Here is a 24,677-nt window from a genome sequence, read left to right as displayed (position 1 = left end):
GGCAGTGAGCATGTTTTGGTGGGTATAAATGTGTACCATCCCTCACAACTTTGAGTTCCCTCTTGATATCAACAGATAAAAGGAACAATTTCAAGCTGTGATATACCAGCCTGTAAGAGGTTCAACTCTGGGCATTTTCATCACCATGCTGACGGTGGTTTTTTTGTGCCTGGGTATTTGTGTACTCAGATCTGGGTGTTTGGTGGTTTGACTCTTTTACTGGCTTTAATCTTTTGCACTAATAACTTTAACACAGTTTGTCTTTTACCATCAGTAAAACTATTTTTTGATTCTGGTGTTTGCTACATATGCTTTCTTTTTTCCTTCAACAAAAACCCAAACTCCCCCTCCTCAAAAAACCTAATCCCTCCCCTTGCTTCCAGGCCACCTGCTGAAGTGTGTGTGTGCCCTAAGGTCACCAATTACCATCCCCTTTATTTAAGGGGATACATTGAAATGCTGTCTCAGGACCTCACAACACTAATGTGTGTACTGTTTAGGGCCCTTGTGTCTGGGTACTCCAAATTGGCAGTTAGTTTTTCTGCTTCCCTTTGTCCTCGTGCAAGTTCTTTAGGACAGCGTTTTTCAACCCATGGGTCGTAACCCTAAAATGGGTTGCAAGAATATATGAAAGGGTTGTGAACAAACTTTAAAAATGGATCAACAGACTTTAAAAATGGATTCTCCTTTAATGGAGAAAAACATGGGAAACTGAATTTTTGCTTGCAGGCTGGCAGAGTTTCCTTATAGTAACTGGGGCACTGGGTCGATACTGGTCATCAATGTTTACAAATGGGTCCTGGTACATAAAGGGTTGAGAACCACTGTTTTAGGAGGTGGAGGGCTGCAACAACCCCAAACACAGTTTCTTTGCTCATGTACATGTGGCCCAGGAGAGATCTCCATTTTTTTTTTGGGTGCCTTGCACCTGCTCTGCCTGGTGCTGTCAAGATAGCCAGTAATACATTACTCATGTCATGAAAGGGTAGGTTGGATCACTGTATAGTATGACTCCAGACATGGCCGTATGTCCTAGCGAACAGGTGGTCTGAGAGAATATCCACAGCCTTGTTGAAGAGGCTCACTTGCTTCAATATGTGAACATCATCAGTTCTTTAGTCAGCAACATTAATATTATTTAAGTGGCTTCTGTGATATGTTTGTACCCGTATTCCCTGACATACCATGACTTGTTGAGGTGCTTTGTGGTATGGTGATCGGGAGGCACCAGAATCAATCTAAGGCAGGGGTTCCCAACCCCTGGGCTGTGGCCCAGTGCTAGGCCGTGAAGGGTTGGCTGCTGGTCCACAGGACGGCTGGCTGCCAGACCGGAAGTGACTGTGGGCTGGAAGTGACCAGCATACTATGGACCAGCAGCCAACCCTTTTTTATACTCAGTATAAAAAGGTTGGCTACCTTCCCACAGTGTGCCATTCACTGCTGGTCTGTGGCTTGCCCGTCCTAAGTTTAAAAGGTTAAGAACCCCTTGCCTAAGGGTCCCATTTGTAGTGCTGCATGGTGTTGCATTGTTTTGCCTGCTAGATGCTGCACCTTTGGAGATGCTCTCCAAAGGCCTGAATTGCACTCAGCCAGCACAACTGCTTGCAGTGTAGAGGTGACACTGGCAAAAGCAAAATGATGTGTCCAGGTGTTGGGGTCAGCAGAAAGGGCCATAACTCAGTTTTTTTTGTGTACACTATAAGGTTTTTGTGATGAAACTGAAAACTGTTCTGCATTAGGATATATTTATATGAATGTCTTCATATATCTAGTAACCTCTAATTGAACGTTAAAGGACTTGACCTCAAGTAGAGACCCAGGTTTCAGCCAGTATAATTTTTAGTCAAGGATATGACAAAATACAACTATTATAGCTGTGCTAGCAAAAGTGCAGAGATTCAGCAAAGCTATGGTTTTTACTAGTATGTTTTGTGTTGTTACGAAGGAGCAGCATAGAGAGCTGGACGTTCACTATCCCAGTACAAAGTGGTTTCGCTGGTGTAATGGCACTGTTCTGCATTGGTGGTAAAGCTGGACTATTGTAAACACAGTGAGGCAGCTTTGAAAGCATCTTGAACTGACTGCTTTGAGTTCTCAGGGTGTGAGAGCATGTTTTGATTGGCAGAGCAGTGGTTTCTATGTTGAGTTGCAGTCTGCTTTAAGAGTTGCAGAGCAGGAATATACAGCCTGTTGTAATGAATCTGTAGACTTTCCTCCTAAAAGAAAGAAACTTTCAGGCAAGGTAGAAAGGAATGTAGAAAATTCAAGTCCTTGTTTTCTCCAGAACAAAGAATACAGCCAATCAGATGCAGACAAAAAACTCTTTGGTGTAGCGCAGTGTTGATTATGAGAGTTATTCCTCTTCCCCCGTGTTTCTCTTAAGTTTCTGTGGGTAAAACTCCCTACTATAGAAAATGTTATGCTGATATACAAGTATTTTCACTTTTACAGAGTATTAGGGGGTTTTTTTGCTTAGTATAGGGCCCTTTTGCTGGCATAACATTGCATCTGTGCTAGGAAGGTTTGCTATGCTACTATATATATTTTTTGAGCATAGACCTGGCCCAGATGGAAGGCTCCATCCTCTCTGTAAACCCAGCATTTTCCCCTCTTATTTTCAGCAATTATTAACTCATTCCCAGTCATTTTTTTTATCTAGGGCTGTGCTAAGAATTCCATCAGAACCAACAATTCAGAATGTTATAGGAATAAGAGAATCGGGATACCAACACAGATTAGTTGGCCATGCTGTGTAGTATCCTGCCTAAGGGTGGCTAATATTAATTGTTTCTGCAGAGAGGTGTCAGAATCTCTACTATAGAATAACCTGGCCATTAGGGAATTTTTTTCCCTAATTTTAGGGAGTTAAGTTGCTCAGTTAGTACCAGAAGCTGGAGGATTTGTCTTTTGATTTTTTCGTTTTATTTAATGCAAGTTTGCTTTCAACTTATGGATTTTTTAATTGTCCTTCTGTTTTAATTTTTTAAATTTGGCATCTTCTTACTAATTTACAGTAGGATTTGAAAAAATTAAAAGTATATGCTGAAGTGTATATATTAAGATAAAATCTACATGTGAGATTCTGTTGAGAATAAATTTCATGTATGTATAAAAAAAAAACAAAAAACCCCCCCCAAACCCTGTTCATATCAACAAAATTTATAAGACATTTTCCCTGGGTTTATTTCTTTTTTTTTTTTTTTTTTTTTTTTGCATATTCAGACCTTAGCAACTCAACAGAGGCTGCCAGTTAGAAAGCAATAAATGCTTAAGTATCCTAAAACTGTTCTGAGATTTCTTAAATTTATTGCCACTGTTACTATAATATTTGACCATCTCCTACTTGCCATGTGATAGTTCAAGAAAACTGTAGGGAAAAAAGCATAATAGCAATTCTGAAAAGTTTTCTGTGATATTTTCAAATCATTGAATGAAAAGGCTCTAATCCTGATTCCTGTATTGTGCTATGGTGATATGCATCAATTGTTGCGTTAATGTAATAAAGTGCTCAAGGCATTTAACAAAGAATATCTGTATTGTTACAGTCATTGCAATTAATGCTCTCAAATGGTTATCTTTTCCATCAAATAGTTAGGTTCTCAGTACTGCATACCCAAGTATTTCTCCTAGAAACACTTACTCTTTTTTTTTGTTGAAAACTTGCAGGTCCCTTCACAGATGTAGTCACTACAAATCTTAAACTACGAAATCCATCAGATAGAAAAGTGTGTTTCAAAGTGAAGACTACAGCACCTCGCCGATACTGTGTGCGGCCAAACAGTGGCATTATAGACCCAGGAACATCTGTAACTGTTTCAGGTAAAAGCAGATTTGTTTGTTTTTGATGTAATTCTAGACCAACAAAAATCAGGCTATACAATAGCTGTTACATAATGTAATCTTTGATTTTTTTTTTTAAGTGTCATAATCTATGCTTTTTTAACAGTATCATTGATCATGAGAATATTGAAATTCTTTTCTGCAGTCATCCATGTACCTGCTCCCCACTAATTTTTGTTAAAAGCTAATATATGAAAATCCTGTTTACTGAAATTTAAGAGCCAGCTTCCTGTATTTCTAACTTGAGCCTATTAACTGTCATTCATAGAAGGTTTTCTGTATAGATGACTGATTTAAATAAGGTCAGGTTCAAAGAAGAGTTGTGTTGTGATAGGAAAGGGGGAAAGAAAAGACGAAAGGTAGTGAAAGAAATGTGACTTACCATATCATATCCTGTCCTAACCTTTAAGTATGCTGCCCATACAGAAACAGGAAGAGGAGGTTGGAAAGGATCAGAGCAGCGTTAATGATGCTCTTGCTTGATACTGGTGTATTACATTTTATAATGTTCCTTGAAGTTAGAGATTTCATTTTGGTTATGATGTAATTTATAGTGGTATGTTTTGACATTAGACACAGTCTCAATAGTATTTGAAAAAGTAGTTCAGATGTTTAGAGAGCACTTGGTTGGATCATAGTGCACTACCTTATTTAAATTAAGAAAACCATATAATTAATTTGGTCATTAAATCAAACTGTTAAACAATTGCCTTTCCAGATTATTCCAGGTGGCACTGGTACTGACCCCTATATGTAGAACTCCTCTGGATTACAGTACCTCTGTGGCTGCTTAAATTGAAGTAGAATGCTTTAGTGAAGGGTACTGTATGCCAGCAGAAGGGTTTTTTTCTGCTGGTGTTGCTATACCACTTCCTTGTTGATGTAAAGTAAGCTAACAGAAGCCTTTTCTGCAGCACAGGCTTTGCCAGCATAGTTGTGGCACACCCCTACCTTACATAATTGTTCCAGAAAATCTTTGCAGTGTAGACCAGGCCTCAGAATACCTAACACTTCATTATAAAACAATTTTGTGCACAAATATGTTGAAAGAATTTATACCTCCATTGTTCACAGCGTTTTTGAAATGCCACAAAAGGAACCAAACAAATGCTTTTTTGTCCTGTGGAATTCTACTCCGCTTTGGCTGACATAAATACTTAGAAAAATTATCCTTTCCTTCTGTCCCTTGTGTTGTCATCAGATTTTTGGCAGTATTCCAGAGTAATGAAAATAGAGATTGGATCCATGGTGTCTTCAGCAGCAACAGCAGTAAAAAAAAGCAGGACTCTAGTCTGGGAACCACAGAGAGGCTGAGATGAGGGTGGGCAGTTATTTTGGGTGGAGGGCCACTTACTGAGGTTTGGCAAGCCATGAAGGGCTGCATGATAGGCAGCCAGGGGCAGGTAAATATTAATTTTTCTAAATTTTTTAGGGGCCCCGCAGGCCAGATGGAATGGCCTGGTGGGTCATTTTTGGCCCCCGGGCTGCTTTTTCCCACCCCTGGGCTGAGAGGACTGGGCTGGTTTCTCTTCCGATTCAGTAAATGTCCCCATGGCTCATTACTTTTCCAGTCTAAGCATGCCACATGGTTTTAAGGAAATTCCTGAACGAACCATGATGGGGTGGGTATGAGAGGGAACGTGGCTGACTCTCTCTGACCACCTCTGTTGCCCCAGTTTCTCTCCTTACTCGCAGCCTTTCTCTCCTTACTCATTTCTGGCAGCCCCCAAAAGGTGGGGTTTATGATACAATGGTGGTGGTGGAGAGGAGGTCCACCTTTGATAATACAGATCCAGTTATGCTTATAACTAGGTCTTCCTGGGGTCCCCACAACTTAGCAGTATAGGTGGCAATAGAATAGCCAGAGCCCCTATGCACACTTCTCCTGTAATGAAGTATAGGAACTGATGAAGAGTTATGGGAAGCATAAGAAAAGTGGTGAGCAAATGGTCACGGAGGGTGGCATGTGCTGGCTTCTCTTATTTAACGTGATGTGTTATATAACACTTCCATATATCCCATGGAAGTTGAACAGCAGTTCATGGCCTTTTTTGTTGCACACAGAGACACTTTTATTAGATACAAAATTTTACTTAATTTTCAGTTTCAATTTTGTGGACTTCAGCTTTACTTACTGTATGTCATTGTTTCTTTATTAGATTATAATCCTCTAGTATTGGATGTCTCTTTCTTGGTAAGCAGTTTTAGATTTTGATCAGGATGTCGTATGTGCTTCTTGGACATAAATAGATTGAGTTCCTTCAGTCACTTGCTGGAAGGATTCTTTCCCAGGCTGCAACTTATCCTTGTAGTTTTCCCTTGTTCTTGGATAAATCATTGCAAGAATTTATTGATTGATAACTAGAGGTGCACCAATATATCGGTGCTATGTTGGATCAGCACCGATAAAATGAAAATTAACATTATTGGCCATAGGCTTTTTTTTGGTTGGTGTAGCTGATAATGTCACCGATAAATATAACATGCTTTCTGGCCGGGGCTTTCAGACTCCATGTCCATGTGCACAGTCACAGCATGCATGTGACCAGGAATGCAGCCAGGTGGTGTGGACAGCAGAGCTCTGCAGGTAAATCTGTGGGGAGAGGGCAGATCAAGGCCCTCATGGTGAGGGAGGGAGTGGGGCTGGGGTACTGCCCAACCAGGGTAGTGAATGGGATGTTGGGCTATAGCAGGGAGCAGGATGGAGCTGTGGCAATTCATCCAGGGGGTGTGGGAAGGGTAGGGAGGGCAGTGGTTCCTCACTGCTGTGCACACCCGCCATGGGGGGCATGTGCCCCCCCATTTGTGTGGAGGCTGGAAGTAGACTGCCCGCTGTGGGCTTGGGGCTCTCTGCTGCGTTTGCCCTGGGGACCCTGCACTGGCTGCGTGCACCCTGCCAGCAGGGCAGCAGTGGGGATGGTAAGATGTGCTTCCCAGTGCTGGGTGGGTAGGGGACCCATGGCCAGCATGTAGCTCCCAGGGCAAAGGAAACAGAGCAGCAGAGAACCCCGAGCCCACAGCAGGCAGCCTGGTTCCTCCATCACCCCACTCAGCTCTATTCCTAAAAACATCCCTGTGCTTAAAAATGGTGGTGGTGCTTGAACTAAAGCTCCTTCAACAAGTTTTAGTTCAAATGCCCCTGCTGCCATTTTTAAGTGCTCAGATGCTGATCACCTGGATGAGCTGCCTCCGGCTCTGTCCTGCTCCTGGCTCTGGGGTCCCATTCACTGCCCTGGCTGGGTAGCACCTCATGCCTGTGCCCCCGCCCCACTCCCTCCCTCACCGTGGTGGCTTCAATCTACCTCCCCCACACCCTGTCCCCTCCACAAATTTACTTGCAGTGAGCTGCTCTTCATGCTGCCCAGCTGTGCTCCTGTAAATTGGTGGTTATTGGATTGATATTGGCCAAGATTCCTGGTGAATAATAGGCTATCTGTATCAGCAAAGAAAATCTTTATCATTGCACCTTTATTGATAACCAACCCCCTGTTCAAAACTGCTTTGAGATGTTTGTCTGTCTTTTAATCCAGTGCCATATTAACTTTTGAATCAAGCTATTTTTTAAAGATAGCATATGGGTACTAAGTCATGTTTTACAACAGTTCCTGTTTTTGGTGACATAAGAGAACATAGAATATTTCTCAACCACTTCTATAGTTTTCTTGCAAAAATGATTTGATAACCAGATTCCATTAAAGTATTTTTCCAAGGCATATTAAAATTAACATGATCCAAAGAGCCCGTTGACTCTGAATTTAAAGGCAGTTGGATCAGATTTTTGTCATTGAGTGACAAAAGAACCTTTTATAACTTCTAAATAGGCAGTTAAAGTTTCTGCCGGCATATGGGGAAATGCACTGATAGTAGAAATGCACACGTTCTGTTCCCCCATCCAATGTGAATCAGAGTACTGCATGATCCACCCTATCCTCCACTTGCAGAGCAGTCCCAGCACCACTGTATCTTAAAGCAGCAGTTAATTCATTTAAAATTACTCTGGAAATAACACGTATCAAATATTGCAGTATCATTTTTCTGCTTCATTTTATGGAATACGTGGACCAGAGCAGTCTAGAAGTCTTTGTATTATTTATGTTATAATAAAAAGCAATGTGCGGATATCAAGCTATCACCTTCCAAAATTTTTTTTTAATACGCAGCACTTTGAATGGCTTTCATTAGGGGTCTCTGTAAATCATGCTGGAAACACCCTGTTTAGTGGCTTCTTTAATGTTTTCATTTTGCCACTTGTTCTCCCCTGCCGTGATTGGTGGAGGAGCTCTATCAGCTTGGCCATTTGCTGCTGTTTTAAATATGGCGAGGTTTTTTGCTTTCCTGGCAATCAGTGGCATATGGCCCAGCTTGCAGGGCCTCTCCGCTAATCTGGGGTGGGAGAGGGCAAGCAGTGAAATGAAAGCATTAAAGAAGTCATGGTGGGCACTTCTGGTGTGATTTACAGAGATTCATACCTATCATTAATACGAGTAGTGTAACAGTCTACCAGTGTTTGCCTCTGAGAGACCTGCGTAAGTACAGATTTCAGAGAGAGGAAGAATGAAGAAAGATGTTGCTAGTAAAGGCAGAGATGGAGAATTAATTTATTTTACAACTTTTCTCCTAAAAGTGTATGATGGGATTGGGGGGGATTAAATATTCTCTTTATTTTTAACTTTTTTTTTGGAGGACTTCTTTGAGGAGTAGTTATCTTCCCCTCCAGCTGTCCCACCCCTCTGTTGGAGGGACAGGTTTGGTCATTAAAGGTTGAAGAGAGCTTTGTGTTTTTCAGGATGTTTGTTTTCATTAGCCTATTTAAAAATAAATATTTTTAAACAAGTTGAATCAATGTTCCTTTCCTGCTCCAGTTCAGTTTCCTTTGCTTTTCAGATTCTGTTAGCTTTTTGTTATGCCGTAGTCTTCCAGAACAAGGTGAAGATGTACTTAACACTTTTAAGGTAGAAACACACTCCCCCTTTTTTAGTCATCAAGAAATTAGAAACAGAAGTTAAAACTTCCATATGTGCTAAAGTTTTCTTTTGTGAAAAGCACATAATTTTCCCCTTTAATTAGATACTAGGTGACGTAGCTAGTCAGAGAAATAGGTGCATGATTGAGATTGTAACACAGGAGGCGCTCTTTTCCAGGAAATAATGCATATTAGGATTAGGTTAGTTTTTTAAATTTTACTTGGATGCGTGTATTTATAAATTATGTAAGGCAGTCCTAGCCTAAAGAATTTGCCTCTTCCTAAATGTAAATAGACAACTTCTAGCTGTGCACTTTGGTATATGTGGAAAATTGGTTCTTTTATAGGACAAAGTTGATCCACATGCATTTTATATTTTAGATGAAACCTGGGAGGGATCTAGCCTACAGTATTACAGATGCATTTTCCTAGCTAAACCACAAGATGGCTCCAGTAGCTTTTTCACCACTGTAAAATGAGGGAGGTTAGGGGGAACAAATACTTGCACAGTTGGTAGTATTGTATAAGATGTTGTGCAGTTGCAATATAATTTTTTTCCTAGAATTACTTTCACTTTTGCTTTTAAGTTTTAGGTTTGTATTCTAGGTTTTCATTTATATAGGAGACATGTTGATGATGTTTAGTTATAAAAGATCTGTATTGGCAAAATTATAGTAATCTGAAGTGGTTTTTTTAAATTTAATGAAAGGAAACAAGTTATAAAAAGACATGAACTGGAAATGTTCTCCCTTCAATAACTGAGAATTGGCTACTCAAATCTCTACTTTAAAAAGGGTACCTTTACCAAATAAGTTTAATGTATGCCGTTTTTGGTGATGATAACCTACTTTAATTGAGGTACTGGAAACCCTTTCTGCAGATATGTGGGGGGGAGTGAGGTATTTGTAGTAGAATTTGTACTTCGTTGTAGAACTTTGCTTCAGTACCTAGCCTTTCATTTAAAATAATATACTCTTCATAATTTTGAAGATCTTTGAAAACATTTAATGTGTAATTGATGCTGTTTGATTAACTGATCTTGTAAATAGTTAAAGTAATAACTTTGAAAGAAATTAATTGCCATTTTCTTCTTTCAAAAGGTAACTTCATTTAACTCTGAAACCTAAAATGCAAATATAATTTTGACACTATATCAGTACTGAGGAGTCTAGCAAAAATATCCATCTAAACTGTGACCTAAAGTGACACCTAGTAATTCATGCCTAAACTTTGGTGCTCAAAGCTCCAGCTTTCCCCAGCAACTTGTTTCATGTGGAATACTGATAAGGAAAAATTGTGTTGAAAACAGAAAGTCTTTACATGAGTAAATTTAAAATAAAATGCAGGAGCTACTGTATTGATTGTATGTTCATACTTGATTAATTCATAACCTTTAAATCAAGCTACTGTAAACTGCATCAAATTGAAGATATTAGCTGTAGAAACTCTGCTTGAAGTACCTGGAGCTTTGAATATTTCTAGACAGAAAAAAAATGTTAAAACTTGAGTTAATTTTCAAATATCAGTCCCTGAACAAATTGTATTGTAGGTATGATCCCATTAGGTATCTCATAACAGAGCATTATAAACCCAGAAAATTAAAGTTACACTTAACCCAAACATACTAAAAGTAAGAGCACTTGGACTACTTGAGATTTTTCCCTCTAGTGGTGACTTGCAATAATTGTGATTTCTGAATGAGGCATGTTAGGTCTTTTTAGTATCATATTAAACTTTTTTTTAAAGGCACCTTATGCTTTACCCCCTTTTTTACTGAATTTGATTCTGCTCTGTTTATATAGTTAGAGCATTTTGACTCTGCATAAGTAGCATGGTAGAGCAGGACTGTCCAATTCCTGAGTGGTCGTGGGCCTCATATGTCCTCCCCCATCACCACTGTACTATCCCAGCACCCCTGTGCTCTGCACATAGCACCATGTAGGTCCTGCCCGCTGCGCTGCGCTACAAGGAGCCCCTGAGGCTCTCTTAGCCGCACCCCCAGGCATGGGGGAGCCTGAAGATTGTACTGCCAGAACCATGGAGGAAGTGGTGTCCAGACCTGGAGCCTGGGAGTAGAGCATAGGAGTAGAGCATTGTAGGAGTGGGTCTAATTGAAGTATGTGCTTCCCCACCATTATACTGTCATTCTATCAATGATCGATGGGAACTGGCCCAGCTATCACCACCTGAAAAATCTTTGTCATAGATCCTGGCTGTCACTACCGTCTTCTCTTCAGTCCTGTGTCTTTACATTTACTTGAGGCGTAGTATACATTTGACTTGACAAACCTGTGTCATATATCATAGTTCTGGTGATTACATTGCAGAAAGAAAGCAGTGGATTGTGGTAAACTACACTTACTTACTTAACTATTTTTTGGAACTGATTAAAAAAAATTACCACAGTATAGCCTCAGTCCAAACCAAATTAATACAAATGAGGGTTTGTTAATTATATAGGCCCTAAATAATTTTAAGATTTGTTTCTAGTTCATGGCTGTTATCACATCGTATTCCTCCCAACCCGCTTCCAACACTCCATTTCTGTTATAGATTTATTAGTGGCTACACAAATGAGAATTGAGTTGTCTAAAATGATTAGAATGCTTGCATAAAGTTATCATTTAAAGAACTAGGAATTAATCTTAATCCTTAATTTCTTGAACAGTAATGCTACAGCCTTTTGATTATGACCCCAATGAGAAGAGTAAACACAAGTTTATGGTACAGACGATCTTTGCACCACCAAACATTTCAGATATGGAGGCAGTGGTGAGTAAAATGAATATTATTTTCTTCAAGATGTTTCTTTGTGTAATATATTGAAATCAAACTGTTTCATGATTAACTCTTACTCTTGGAAAAGCCTAGGTTTTTTTTTCCACTGAACAAATCTGGCTTATGTGAATGATACAAGATTTTGAATCATAAATGCACAAATATGTCATTGGTACTTTTGACCTACTTAAGCTCTGTTTGAAGGGGAAAGCTAAGTGAATAAGGAAATAAGTGTGCATACCAATGGCATATGGGATAAGTTGACTGTTATAACTTGGGTTTACTGAACCTTACAAGTGTTTAATAGGGAGACTGTAAACAGGTCAAGGTTGAAGGAACTCTGAGAAAATGAAAACATCATGCCCATGGCAGGTTTTAATGACAGAGGTGTTATTTGATTCACAGAGAGTTAACTAACACACAGAATGTGTTTTCAGTAAAATCAGAACATCTTGAGGGGAGAACGGGCGGTATGTATTTTTTTTCAAGAAGACAGACTATGCAGAAACATTTCTTTCTGGAGAGGAAGTAAATTTGTAGGTTGAGTTGCACATATTATATGGTTTGTTGCCAGATAGGATTGGTATGAAAGAAGACTGAGCAAGAAAAGATTTAGTAGCTTAATAGGATGAATTGTGTCTGAGGGGGAAAAGGTAGAGGTTGTGCATATAAGAATAACAATGGAAAAAATATTGTTGGAAAGTGGCCAGCCCAGGAAAAGTGATTGGAAGAAATGGTCAGAAGACTGTGATGATTCCTTCCTTCTGTAAAGGAAAGAAATGTAACATAAAAGGGGAAAAAGATGCAACAATTTGACTAAAAGTGTACACCACAACAAACAGCCTGCTCAACTGAAGAGAGACCATCTGGTATAAGGAGTGAATTTTAGGTATCTGCCAAAAAAAAATTCAAAATGAAAGTTGGTATTAGTAGCTATTAAGGATTTCATAAATATCTAGTCATACCAGAATTACCATTACAGTATCTAGTCATATCATGCATCTGCTATTAAAGTAAGTGTGTAGTTACTTGCATGTTGTTGTTGTTTTTAAATCTGTGGACTAGAAGGTGAAGAAATGTATAACAATATACTGATTCAGGGATTGGTTATAAAACTAATTTATGGGATGCATATAGTCTAGTGGTTCTGAAGTTATTTTCCAAAAATAGTAGTTCATATGTAGCTGTGACATGCATCTTCTCCTGGCACCATTTTTCAGACCAGATGATATAAAATGGTTTTCAGGTCCTGTGGTGTCCATTCTCATCACATTTGTCTAGGCAGTTTCATTAGGTGATTGTCATTGTACAAGAGAAGCAGTAGTTGGGGTATTAAAAGGTTTTCTATTGTACATTTCCTGTATCTTAGCTCAGTGTAATGTTTGTTGTTCTGAAAGGTCTTATTCAAACTTAATTTTCTGATTGCTGTACAGCAAGGCTTGGTTTTATTTGTCCTGGAAGTGGGTTTCATGTGTCAGGCATGCAAAGACATACTTCATAGTTTTAAAAATTCAGTTGGGTAGGCAGGGATATTCTAGCATCTCTTACAATTAAATATATTTGCTGGCTTTGAGCAATTCATAATGTTTATGAGCTGTTCACACTATTTTTGTAGGCCCAAATGACTCTGTGTTAAATTGTACAAACTGATAGTCCAGAATTTAGATTGTGGACACCTATTGAAACATTCTGAAAAGATTTATTTTGAAGGATAAGATGATTGTTAATTTTGCCACATTATAATACAGTTAGGGATGCACTGGTAAAGGTTTTCTTGGCTGATACTGATAGTCAATTATTAACCAGCCATTTTGGTTGATACTGGTCTGATAGCCGATTTACAGGAATGCAGCCTGGCAGCTTCCTGCCAGCAAGTCTGTTGGGGGCAAAGGGGCATGGAGGGGCAGATCAAGGCCCCCATGGTGAGGGAGGGAGTGGGGCAGGGGCAGGTGCTGGCCCGCCAGGCTGGTGATTGGGAGCAGGACAGGGCTGCAGATTGCTTGTTCTGAGGGCACATGGGGGAGCGGGGTGGTTCCCCACTGCTGCTTGCATCCCTGGGGAGGCATGAGCTTGTCCTGCCCCAAGCACAGCTCTGGCCCAGCCCCCCCACTGGGAAGAAGCTGGTGCAGCCCCTGGCCCCAAGCCTGCAGCAGGCAGCCTGCCCTCACCCCATGTGCAAATCTGCGGGGGGGGGCACATGCCTCCTTTGGGGTGTGTGGGCAGCAACAGGGAGCCTCCTGCGCCCCCCAGACGAGCTGCCTGCAGTTCTTGCCCTACCTCATTTGCTGCCCTGGCTGGGCAGCACCTGTCCCTTCCTCACTCCTTCCCTTACCTAAGGGCCTTGATATGTGCCCCCATGCTCCTTCCCCCCCCACCCCCCAACTAACCTGCTGGATGCTGCTCTCCAAGCTGCTGGGCTGCATTCTTGGCTGAGTTGCATTCTGTGGCTGCGTGCATACATGGAACATTTATTGGTGATGTTATCAGCCAAAAAAAGCCGATTGCTGATAATGTTAATTTTCTTGTTATTGGTGCTGATCTAATATGCAACTGATGTATCAGTGCACTTCTAAGTACAGTAAAAGTTTTTTGGTTCCCTACCCATTTTAGAAAGTCATCTTTTCGTTCTTTTTGCTCAAAAATTGAGCAGTTCCACTGCAGTATGTTCCACTTATTCTCTTTTATTTCCAGTCCATAGCTTTTACGTACCTTGAACTTCTGTTATTCAAATAGTAATAAGTAACAAATACCAAATAATTGTTTGAAAACTAAAATCTAGAGACTGTAGCTGGAATAAAGCCAGTATTCAAAAATGTGTATTTCGGAGATAAATCATTTTAGAACTGTTTTAAGTGCTTGGTTTGGATGAATGTTGCATGTTAAGTAACCATAAAAATTTTTTGTTTTAGTGGAAAGAGGCAAAACCTGATGAACTAATGGACTCGAAATTAAGATGCGTCTTTGAAATGCCCAATGAAAATGATAAACTGGTAAGTAAGAAGAAAGTAAGAAATAAGGGTGATGCTATTACTGAATTCTTTTTTAAGGCCTGTAATGCAGTTTCAATTTTACATTGAATCTTTCTGTTTTCAAAATATAAGCAAATTTATATTTACTAATATGCAATAATATTATTTATATGTATGTAATATTTATTGAAAAATACACTCAATGTCTTTGGAAAAAGTAAGGTTATATTTAGCACGCAACTAATCTTAAGTCAGTGATATGTTTTTATTAATTAACATTAAATATTACTTATTTCTAACTTGTAATTTTAAATTAAGCTTTCTTCAGTTAAGAGATCCTTGGATCTCTTACAACACTTACAGGAGCATGACACCACCTACTGTTGTTCCCCTGCTTTACGTGTGGCAGGTTAGGATGCTGTACCTTTGTAGTTGTGTGACATGGCTGATGTTGTTTTAGTTATAAGCAGGGATCCAGGTTTTCCGTTTCTCACGGAAAAACGGAGAAAACCGTGGATTTCCTGACTTGATCAGAGAAAAAACGGATTTTCCCTTTTAGCAAAGATACCTGTGGATTTCCCTCTTTTGCAAAGAGCCATGCAGGTGGCAGAGCTCCAACCTGTGAGAGCTGATTGCAGAAAGGGCAGGAAACTCTCAACCCTGCCCGGGAGGGAGAGTGGGAAAGGGCAGGGCCTAAGGCATGCACTTACCCAGGGCTTAACTCAGGCTCACTGCTGGTTCCTGCAGCCTGTGAGGTAAGTGGGGCTTGCAGGGAGCTGGGGGGTTGTAGATAAAGACATGGGGGCACTGGCAGGGCTGGGGGGGGGCGGGGCCTGGGTCGCAGGTGTAGGTGACTGGAGGAAGTTGGCGGGACACGTGTGGGGCAGAGTGTTGGTATGTGGCTGAGGGTGTGGGGAGGTGTTGGGGGAAGCCACACATGGAGCGCCCACATGGCCGGTGGCACATGAATCCAGAGCACCGTGCTGTTGGCCCTGTGGGTAAGCCACGCATGGAATTGTGGAGCCCGCTCAGGCCGATAGCGCGTTGCTCCCAGTCCATGTGCTGTGGGCTGGGCTGGCTTTGCACCTCTGTGTGGCTTCCCTCAAGAGTGTGGGAAGCCACACAGAGACACGGAATCTGCTTGGCTGATAGCACTTGGCTCCCAGTCCACACATTGTTGGCCGGACTTTTCTTGGGGGTGGGGAGTGGGGCTGGCTCCATGCAGTCCTGGGGGAGGGGCAGGGAGGACCTGCAGACCCCAGATCAGTGCATGGGGCAGGACAGGTGTGTGCTGCAAACTCGTGCTCCCCACCCTAGTGCCCTCCCCTGGGGCCTCCACAGTGCGCTATGTGCAACCTGGTGTGGCGGAGCATAGTGGGATCATGCAGGAAAACTGCTTTCTGCTGCAAGCTCCATGCTGCCCTGGCCACACCTCCCCTGTGTGCAGGGGGGGTAGTGTGGGTAGCAGTGCAGGTTGTGCCCCTCACTGTTGCTCCTGCCTGCAGGGGAAGTGTTGTCAGGGCCTTGCGGTGGTTGCAGAGGCAAGCAGCTTTCCTGCGCGTCCCCTCTGTTCCCTGCTGTGCTGGGTCACACATGCTGTGCTGCGGAGGCCCCAGGGAAGGCAGCAGGTTGGGGAGCACAAATCTGCAGTACATACTCATTCTGCCCCTGCTCTCTGCACAGGTCTGGGGGGCGCAGGTCCCCCCTGCCCCCTGGGAGTGTGCACTGCCATTGGGAGCCAGCCTCGCCCCTGCCTAAGCCTGCAGAAAGCAGCAGCAGTGGGGGAGCAGGCTCTACTACTCCTGCTGCAGCAGCTGCTGCCTTCTGCCAGGGGCAGGGAGCTGTAGACCTGGCTCCCTATAACCTTGGCAGCTGTGGGCCCCCTCTGGCAGAACTGGGGGGCAGGGGCTGTTGGTGGGTAGCAAGGGGCAACAAGCATGCCTGGGGGGGCCGTGGGGAGTGAGAGGCACCAGTTGGGTTTGGGGGCTTCTGTGGAGGAAGTGAGGGGCATGAGGAGGGCGGGTGGGCTGTGGGGTGGAGTGAAGGGCATGAGCATGGGAGGTTGTGAAGAATGAGGGGCACTAGTTGGGGGGGAGACTGGGAGGGCTTTAATTTTAATCATGGATTTTGCAGATTTTATCAGAGAATTTGTGATTTTTTTTTTTTTATTATTATTATTTTTTATCGGGGGAAACCAGGATCCCTGGTTATAAGTTAGAGAAGGATTTATTTAATGCTTTGAGGCATGGCATTGGATTATGTGACCTTCAGAGGTCTCTTCCAGGCCTAGTTTCCATGGTTCTTCACTTGGGTTAGCACGGATAATCTTGACATCCATCTTTTATGTTACTGGTAGAGCAGGGAAATTTAAGATGCAGAACCACAACTCTGTTGCAGATGATAATTTCAGGACATCAGTATAGAAGAGCACTGTCCTTTCTGAATTGTGTGTGTCATTTAAAATAACGATAATTGTCAGTTCTTGACAATGTAGAAGGGAGCAGGACTGTGAAGAGTACAGTTAAGTATAAATATTTAAATTGTGCTCTCATAGTGCATTTGGTGCCTTGTGGTAGCAACAGATTAGTGCCCTGGTGCTATGTTGGATTCAGGGTGGCTGATAATGTTATAAGGGAGTGTTATCTAAATACACAATGGGAAATATGTTCCTAGTAGAAGTGTTAGAGGTGTTTCCAGCAGCACCTAGTAAGAACAACCAGGTTTTGCCTGTATTGCAAAATCTCTTTTGGGTATGATTTCTTCTATTCTTTAATTCTGAATCCCAAGAGAGACTTCCTACAGACGGCTACAATGCTGTACACAGTCTTCTAATGTAGTGCTTTGGGTGTTGTATGAAAATATTTTGGGAAGAAGATATCAATAAAATGGGAATTTGTATCAATCTTTGGCAACCCATCTACTAGAAATACCAGAAATGTAAAGGTTAAGCATAATTTTAATAGATACTCATTTTGTTGGAATACTTTTTACTTCTCACTTACTATTAAGCCATTGCATTCTTTACATCGTAGATTCTAAGTAGCTGTATTTAATTTTACACTAAATCTTAGAGTTTAGCCAGAACACCAAATGCTTATTGTACAAAACTAACACCTGTAGCTAACTCTTTTTTTGCATGTTCTGTAACATGGTACCTTCATATTATTACTGCCTGTACATAATATTTATGTTTTTCTGAGTAGCAGCATGGGGTTGCAGAACCTAATCCTTTAGCAGTTGGTTTAGTCACTCCTTTAACTCTTGAAATGAGAAATCTGAACAGCACTGAGGGTATGGCTCACCTGCCACCTCAGGATTTACCTACACCAGGATACAAGTATTTCACTCCAGCCAACAACAAGTTTCTTCAGACGCCTACCAGCTATAGCCAGAAGATTGACATGAAGGAGGCAATCAGTGAGGTCAGACAGCAGAAGCAGGTTTGTTCCAGGGAGTTAAAAGCTTTAGGGTCTAGTGGAGTTTCTGTTTAGATAAGAAACCAATAAAAAGTGCTAAATCCTGCTCTTAGTCATGCCTGAGGTATTCTTTTGAATCTTACAGGACTCCCTGTAATAGGCAGTACAGGAGGATATGGCCCTTAGGTTCTTTGTGGCCATGCTGTACAATATCTAAAATGTAAGGAGATGTAATAATGCAGCTGATAAAATTATTTATAAAAATACTATAACATGGATACTGAACTTTATAAATCCATTTAACTCTGTAGTTAATTGAGGTCGCTGCTATATGGAATGGTGTGAAGCCCACAAGACAACATACAATGTTTAGAGCATGGAATCTAGACTCCTGGAGTTTACTAGCAGCTTTGTCACAGCCTTGCTTACTTTGGGTGGTCATTTAACCTTTGCACGTATTTACCTAAATTCAAAGTAAAAAGAGCCATGAAGTGCAGTCAACATTTGTAAAATCCCTTGAGAGCCTTTACTGCAAGGCATTCCAGATGCCTGCCCAATATTTTTCCCTGTACTTAATTGTATTAGTCCTTAATAGAACCTCTGTTTTTCTTTACCTGCTACTTTATTTTACTGTGTCCTTTTGTTTCTTGTCACCTTAATTATTTTTCTTTTGCCTTTTTCCTTTCAAGTACAAATGGAGGTTCACATCTTTAAGTTCTTTGGATGCCTATTGGGTCAAGTTAGTTTGAGAGAACTTTTTTTCCCTAAAAGGCAGAAGCACTAACTACAAACAGTGCAATGTTCTGATGACTTCTAAGGTTCTTACAAATGAAGGTTGAAAAAATCAATGGCAAAAATCTTTCCATTGTTTAGATAAGTAATAAATATTAACTTTATTGAACTATGCTGTAGTAGTAGCTTGCTTTTTTCAGTTTTTGAGATCTAAATAATATTCGCATCTTGAAAAGTAAAATTCTTAAGTCGTTCTTAATATTTGTAGAATGATATAGAATCAAGCAAGTCTGCCCCAGTGCTGAATACATCTAAACAGGATGGACCGATGCCAAAACCACATAGTGTTTCACTTAATGATACTGAAACAAGGAAACTAGTGGAAGAGTGCAAAAGACTTCAGGGTGAAGTGATGAAACTGTCAGATGAAAATCGGCACCTGAAAGTAAGTTCTATAATGTGTTTTATATTAAAATGAGGTGCTCCTAAGCATCTGATTTAAAAGCCATAGATTTATGTTCAGTCATGCAAATGAAATTATGCTTAAAGGAACTAATTTGGAGAATGAGACAGGCCTTTTTAGAGAGATTAAGGTACTGTTATCAGTATGTCAGGGCTCATTTGTGATGTAACATTATTTTTCTAAGAACAAAAATTTATTAAACGTTCTTTCTTCAGAACTGTCTTAGCCAGATTGTCACTCTTCTCATTTTAAAATCCTGCTTCTGGGTAAAATGCAAGAAGTGAATTTATTAAAATATTTTTAAAATGTAAGTGATCTAAGAATTAGTATTCCATTATGCAAGAACATATGCAGCGCAGGATAATGAGAAGTATGTTTGAAATACTCACCAATTATTGAGACTTCATTACTACATTTTTTTATACTGCTAAGATACTAAAGTTCTGCAAGTTAACTATTTGTTACGATAGAATGGAACGAATTGTGTCCTTTTGAAACAGAATGCTGGCTGTCCTTTCAGTCTTGACAGTTCTGGTCAGTTTTTATGAAACACGGTAAAATCCTTTGAACGTATGTATAGGTGAGATCTAAACTAACAGCACTGCACATGATGAAATGTTGGCATACTAGTTGTCGCTAACTTGTTATTACTTTCTGTTGGTTTTGTATACTGCTAGTTTTTAAATATTTTATAGGAGGGATTCCCAACCTTTTTTATGCTGTGGACTGACAAACTGGAGACCAACAGCATACTGTGGGCAGGCAGCCAACCCTTTTTTATACTTGGTATGCTCAGTGTAAAAACGGGTCGGCTGCCAGTCCGCAGTATACTAGTCACTTCCAGTCTGTAGTTTGCTGGTCCGTGGTCACTTCCAGTCCAGTAGCCAACCCTCCTGTGGAACCGGGGGTTGGGAACCCCTGCTTTACAGTATACAGTTACGTGTGATTATTGTATATTGGCAATAATTGTTTTTAAAAAGAAACCTAAAATAATGCTAACAGCTAAAATTGTAATGAAGCAATATCGGAGAATACAGCAAAATAAAGCGTAAAATTTAGATTTCAGGTATCCATCTTAATGTGCAACTAAAAGATGGATCTCATAAAGTTTTCAGTTAAGTGTTTTGTTCCCTTTAATTAAGATGTATGCACAGGGGCAGGGTAAAAAAATTGTGTATTAGGTATTCAATTAAGGACAGTTATGATGGGTTCAAATTTACTTTGTCATGGCTTTTCTTGTATATCATAGTTTAATAAGTAATGCCAATTATTGTTTTCTTTATGATCATAAATGTTTTTAGATTCAAGTTCCTGGTTACATTTTCTCTAATAGGTATCTTATTCACAGATTCTTCCATTTTTTCTTTTCAGGAGGAAGGCTTGAGGCTCAGAAAGGTAGCACACTCAGATAAATCTGGATCGCCCACAGCCTTGGCTCTCAGAGAGAATGGCTCCAATCCTCTTCCCTCTCTTCTTGTTGTAATTGCAGCCATTTTCATTGGATTCTTCCTAGGGAAATTCATCTTGTAGAGAGTGAGAGAGAAAGAGAGAGAGAGAAGCATGCAGAGTGCGGCTTCCTTTTTGTTTCTTGGCCAGGAAAAGATTTGTTTACCTACCACTTCATTGGTAGTATGGCCCAAGTGACCATTTTTGTGTACAACGTCATACAGGCTTTGCCTTTAATGATCTCGCACGGTTAAAAAACACAATTAAAATAAAAGACAAACTGTTCGGCTACTGGACAAAATTGTACATTTAAATCATCAATAGCAGGTGTCAGTTGCACATTCAGTCCTTTATGAAAATTCATAAATAAAGAATTGTTCTTTCTTTTTGTGGTTTTAATAAGAGTTCAGAAATTGTTCAAAGTCTTGTAAATGTTATTTTAATAATCCTTTAAAATTTTATCTGTTGCTGTTACCTCTTGAAAAATGATTTATTAGATTGCTAATCCCACTCGTTCAGGAATATGACAAGAGGTATTCTGGGGGAATGGTGCCTCTTACTGTGTAAATTTTCTCCTTTATCTTTCTTTGCTAATATCATGGCAGAATTTTTTTTCTTATCCCTTGTGAGGCAGTTGTTGACAGTTTTTCATCCTTACAATCCTGTCCCATGATATTTAACATTAAAAGAGAAATAAAATTGTTAACATATTTTTCTGCTGGGTAGCCTGTTTGTGTGTTGTTGTACTCCTAGAAGGAATTCTTAAGTTCATGGTAGCTTGCTACATGTAACAAATGGCTATTTTAAAATTTACCTGCTTAAATCCTTGGCTTAGACTGTTGTAATTAAAGCTTTGTGGGGGGAGGAGGTTCCCTTTTTATTTATTTAAAGAACCATTTGCTGGCTGCTTCAGCAATAGAAATAATTATCCAATGTGTTCAGACATAAGAATAATTTGGATTATCCAGCAGGTATAAAAATTGGTAGACAAATGTATTTAACACATGGTATTAAAAATTTGCTTGGATTGTGTGGGCGGAGAGCAGTCAGCCTTCTGTTCCATTTTTGGGTGTGTTGCATATCTTTCAAGGGACAACAGATTCTTGGATTTCATAAAGGGTACTCCATCCAAGTTTACTATCTTATCTGTTATGTTTGTAATACCACTTTAGCAAATATTCTTAAATGCAATTTTTTCTTTGTAATTAGATACTCGAAATGAATTTCTGTGATGCAGAAGAATTGTGTGCTGAGTAAGCCTCAGTTACTCAACGTCCAAAAATTTTTAAAAAATCGTTTTATGCAACTCTTAGTAAAATTTCTCTGTGTTACTAACCATGTATAGCTAAGTTTAAAAAAATGCATTTATTGGGTCTGAAATGCTTCCCTGCACTTAATCTTATGTCTTGCCTCATTTCTGATATACATGTCATTAAAAAAAATTGACAGTAGTATCGGAACGAAATATATCCATACTTCTGATTTTAAACATAATCCAATACAGGAAATTACTTGTTAAATGGCAAATTGTGGAAGGAAAATACTCCTGTAAGCAAAATTATGTGTGTTTTTTGAACAGCTTGACTTGATGTAGTGCAGCTAAGTGTGTTAGACCTTGGTGTATACACACATTGTGTAGCTGAGAAAAAAATTGTCCTAGAGAATACATACATTATCTTGGTTGCCTTTAATTTCTAGTGCTTTTTTAATGAAAGTTATAATTACATCATGTACTGTCATAGCTATCTGTGGTAAACTTTTATAAAACATCTTGCATATGTGCAAGGAAGACAATGAAAAAATTACAAATATTGCTTATCTTTTCACTTAAAAGCATGCAAGTACAGATGTTTCCAGTTGTATGTTCCAGTATCTGCATTCAAGTCTCCTCACCCTAATGACTGGAAAAATATGCTAAAGTCTAAATTATTTTGATTCTGTTGGATCACAAGTCGTTATAATTCTCTAATTTATGCTCTATCAAAATGGGGTCGCATCAGACTTCATGAGCCTGTTTTTCAAAGGAAGCTGATAGCATGGAAAATAACAGGCTGTAGTGTGGATGATGTAGTTTGGTTCAGACAGCAATTACTCCATTGTGTAAGGGGAAAAACGGAGAGGACTTATACGTGTTGTTTACAGTTAAACTAGTGTATATAAAGATTTGTAATTATGGCCAGTATTTTCTGGGCTATAGAGCAGAAAGAGTCATTTTTCAATGCACCTGACTTTAGCTGGATGTCTGGCATTACTACAGTGTGGAAAGGGCCACCTGTAATGAGAGAGAAATTATAAAAATGCATATTAATCTGTTTTTAATACCAAGCAGGTGGTAACAAGCTATATTATGATTTGACTAATTCTCTGCAGAAAGAAAGCATAAACAGGCATCGTAACCAGTATATATACCATGGTATAAGGAGACTCTTCTGGTTTCCAGTAATCCCTTCATAGCTGTATATAAAATGTAATGCTGAAACTATTTTGCTCTCAGGAGTGACTTTGGATGAGATCAACTGTATTCAGTGAATTATGTAATATGGATTAAATTGTTTGTCTCTGTTCCTGAAATGGTTAGAATGTCTTACTTTGTCTGCTTGCTTACTTGTGTATGTAAGCATGGGGAAATATAATCCTCACTGCTAATAGCAATATTATGGTTAAATGATAAAGGCCATATAGTCATGTGAAGTTAAATGCACAGCTGTAGTTCAATTAAAAATACAGATTACACTTTTGCTTTTCCACAACACAAGATGGAACAAGTTTCTTATATTCAAAGTGCATAGTGTGTTAAGCTTTTTATGGATTAGAACTTTTTAAAAAGGGTAATATAACAGTGCCGAAATAGAAAAGTATTCCGTCCTGGGTTTTGAAGCAACTTTTAGATCCCAAACATTGGCCTACTTTAAAATTACCGTAGTAACTAAATTAGTCTACCCATTTAACTGCATATAGCATCAACGTACTAAGTAGTTGTGCATTTTTACTAGTTCTCTATAAGCAGTTGACAGATAATCTCATCCAGAATCCTGCATGCTGTTGCTGCTATGATTGAAGCTGACCTGCATATAGGAGATCAACAAAACACTAACTTGAGCGCCACTGGTCTCGAGGGAGAAAAAAAGCCTTTGCCAACTGGGAAAGGACAAAATCAGTTATCAGATACTTTTTTCAGGCTTTTACAAGGGCATTAAACTGAAGTGTTAATAAATTTTTAAAATGTAGTAGTGTCCTGTCTGTTTCAAGACATCTCCTGTACGTAAGTATTTAGTAAATACAGTTTACAATGCTAGGGGTATCTACTTTTCTGAACAAGTCACAGACTTCCTTGATTATACTATTGCTTAGAAGTGTTCAATCATGAAGGTAAGTATAGAGTTAACAGTTTATCATTTTTCACATTTTGAGCAACCAATCCCAGTAAATTATTCTCTTTACTCCCTCCCTTCTTCCCTCCTTGCAAACAGCATTTTTTAAAGTGCCGTATTTACTTAAGTATTAGTTTATTTACATGGAAATTATATCCATTTGTTACAATTTTCCATGTAGAAATCATTGTTTTGGGAGGGCTATCTAATTCATACACCCTACCACTGAGGAGGGCAGACAATGGGTGCACAGGTGCCTGACTGCTTGTGCCTCACCCCCTGCCCTTTGCCTGGCAACCTCCAGCCTCTGCTCCAGGCTGTCTCTGTTAGCCTTGGGCACTGAGCTCAGTCCCAGCCTGGCCCCACTCACATAGTAGCTATGCAGGATGCCTATAGCTGCTTCAAGCTGTGGTTGTGTTCAGTGCCCCAGGCTGCAGCACTCATAGAGTCCGTTGGTGTAGAATAAGGGCAAGAGGGGTGGGAGGGAACAGGCTGCAGGGGAGGAGTTTGGGAGAGCATCTGCAGCTTTGGCCATAACCCTGCATTAGGGGCTGGACCCCAAGCCACGGTAGCTGCCTGTCCCCCTTCCCTGTACTCAACTGTAAGATGGGGTACTTGTTCCCCTATGCCAGTGGTTCCCAGTCTAGTACGGGTACCACCAGTGGTACGCAGACAGCCTGTCAGTGGTACACATTAACA

The 24,677-nt window shown here is 40.1% G+C and overlaps 1 protein-coding gene across 1 annotated transcript in view; it reads left to right on the top strand.

Annotated features, from left to right (window-relative positions):
- Positions 1–23,178, top strand: part of VAPA (VAMP associated protein A) — a 40,546-nt gene extending 17,368 nt beyond the window's left edge. The window contains exons 2-6 of the mRNA XM_090039673.1: positions 3,667–3,819; positions 11,472–11,575; positions 14,491–14,571; positions 18,967–19,143; positions 20,533–23,178. Coding sequence (XP_089895799.1) covers positions 3,667–3,819; positions 11,472–11,575; positions 14,491–14,571; positions 18,967–19,143; positions 20,533–20,691 — 674 coding nt within the window. The 3' untranslated portion in view covers positions 20,692–23,178. The remainder of the gene's footprint in view (positions 1–3,666; positions 3,820–11,471; positions 11,576–14,490; positions 14,572–18,966; positions 19,144–20,532) is intronic.
- The last annotated feature ends 1,499 nt before the right edge of the window (positions 23,179–24,677 follow it).

Source organism: Crocodylus siamensis, chromosome 3 (genome assembly GCF_052110815.1).
Source record: "Crocodylus siamensis isolate JL-2025a chromosome 3, ASM5211081v1, whole genome shotgun sequence".
Classification (NCBI taxonomy): domain Eukaryota; kingdom Metazoa; phylum Chordata; order Crocodylia; family Crocodylidae; genus Crocodylus; species Crocodylus siamensis.
This window is presented reverse-complemented; position numbering and strand designations above follow the sequence as displayed.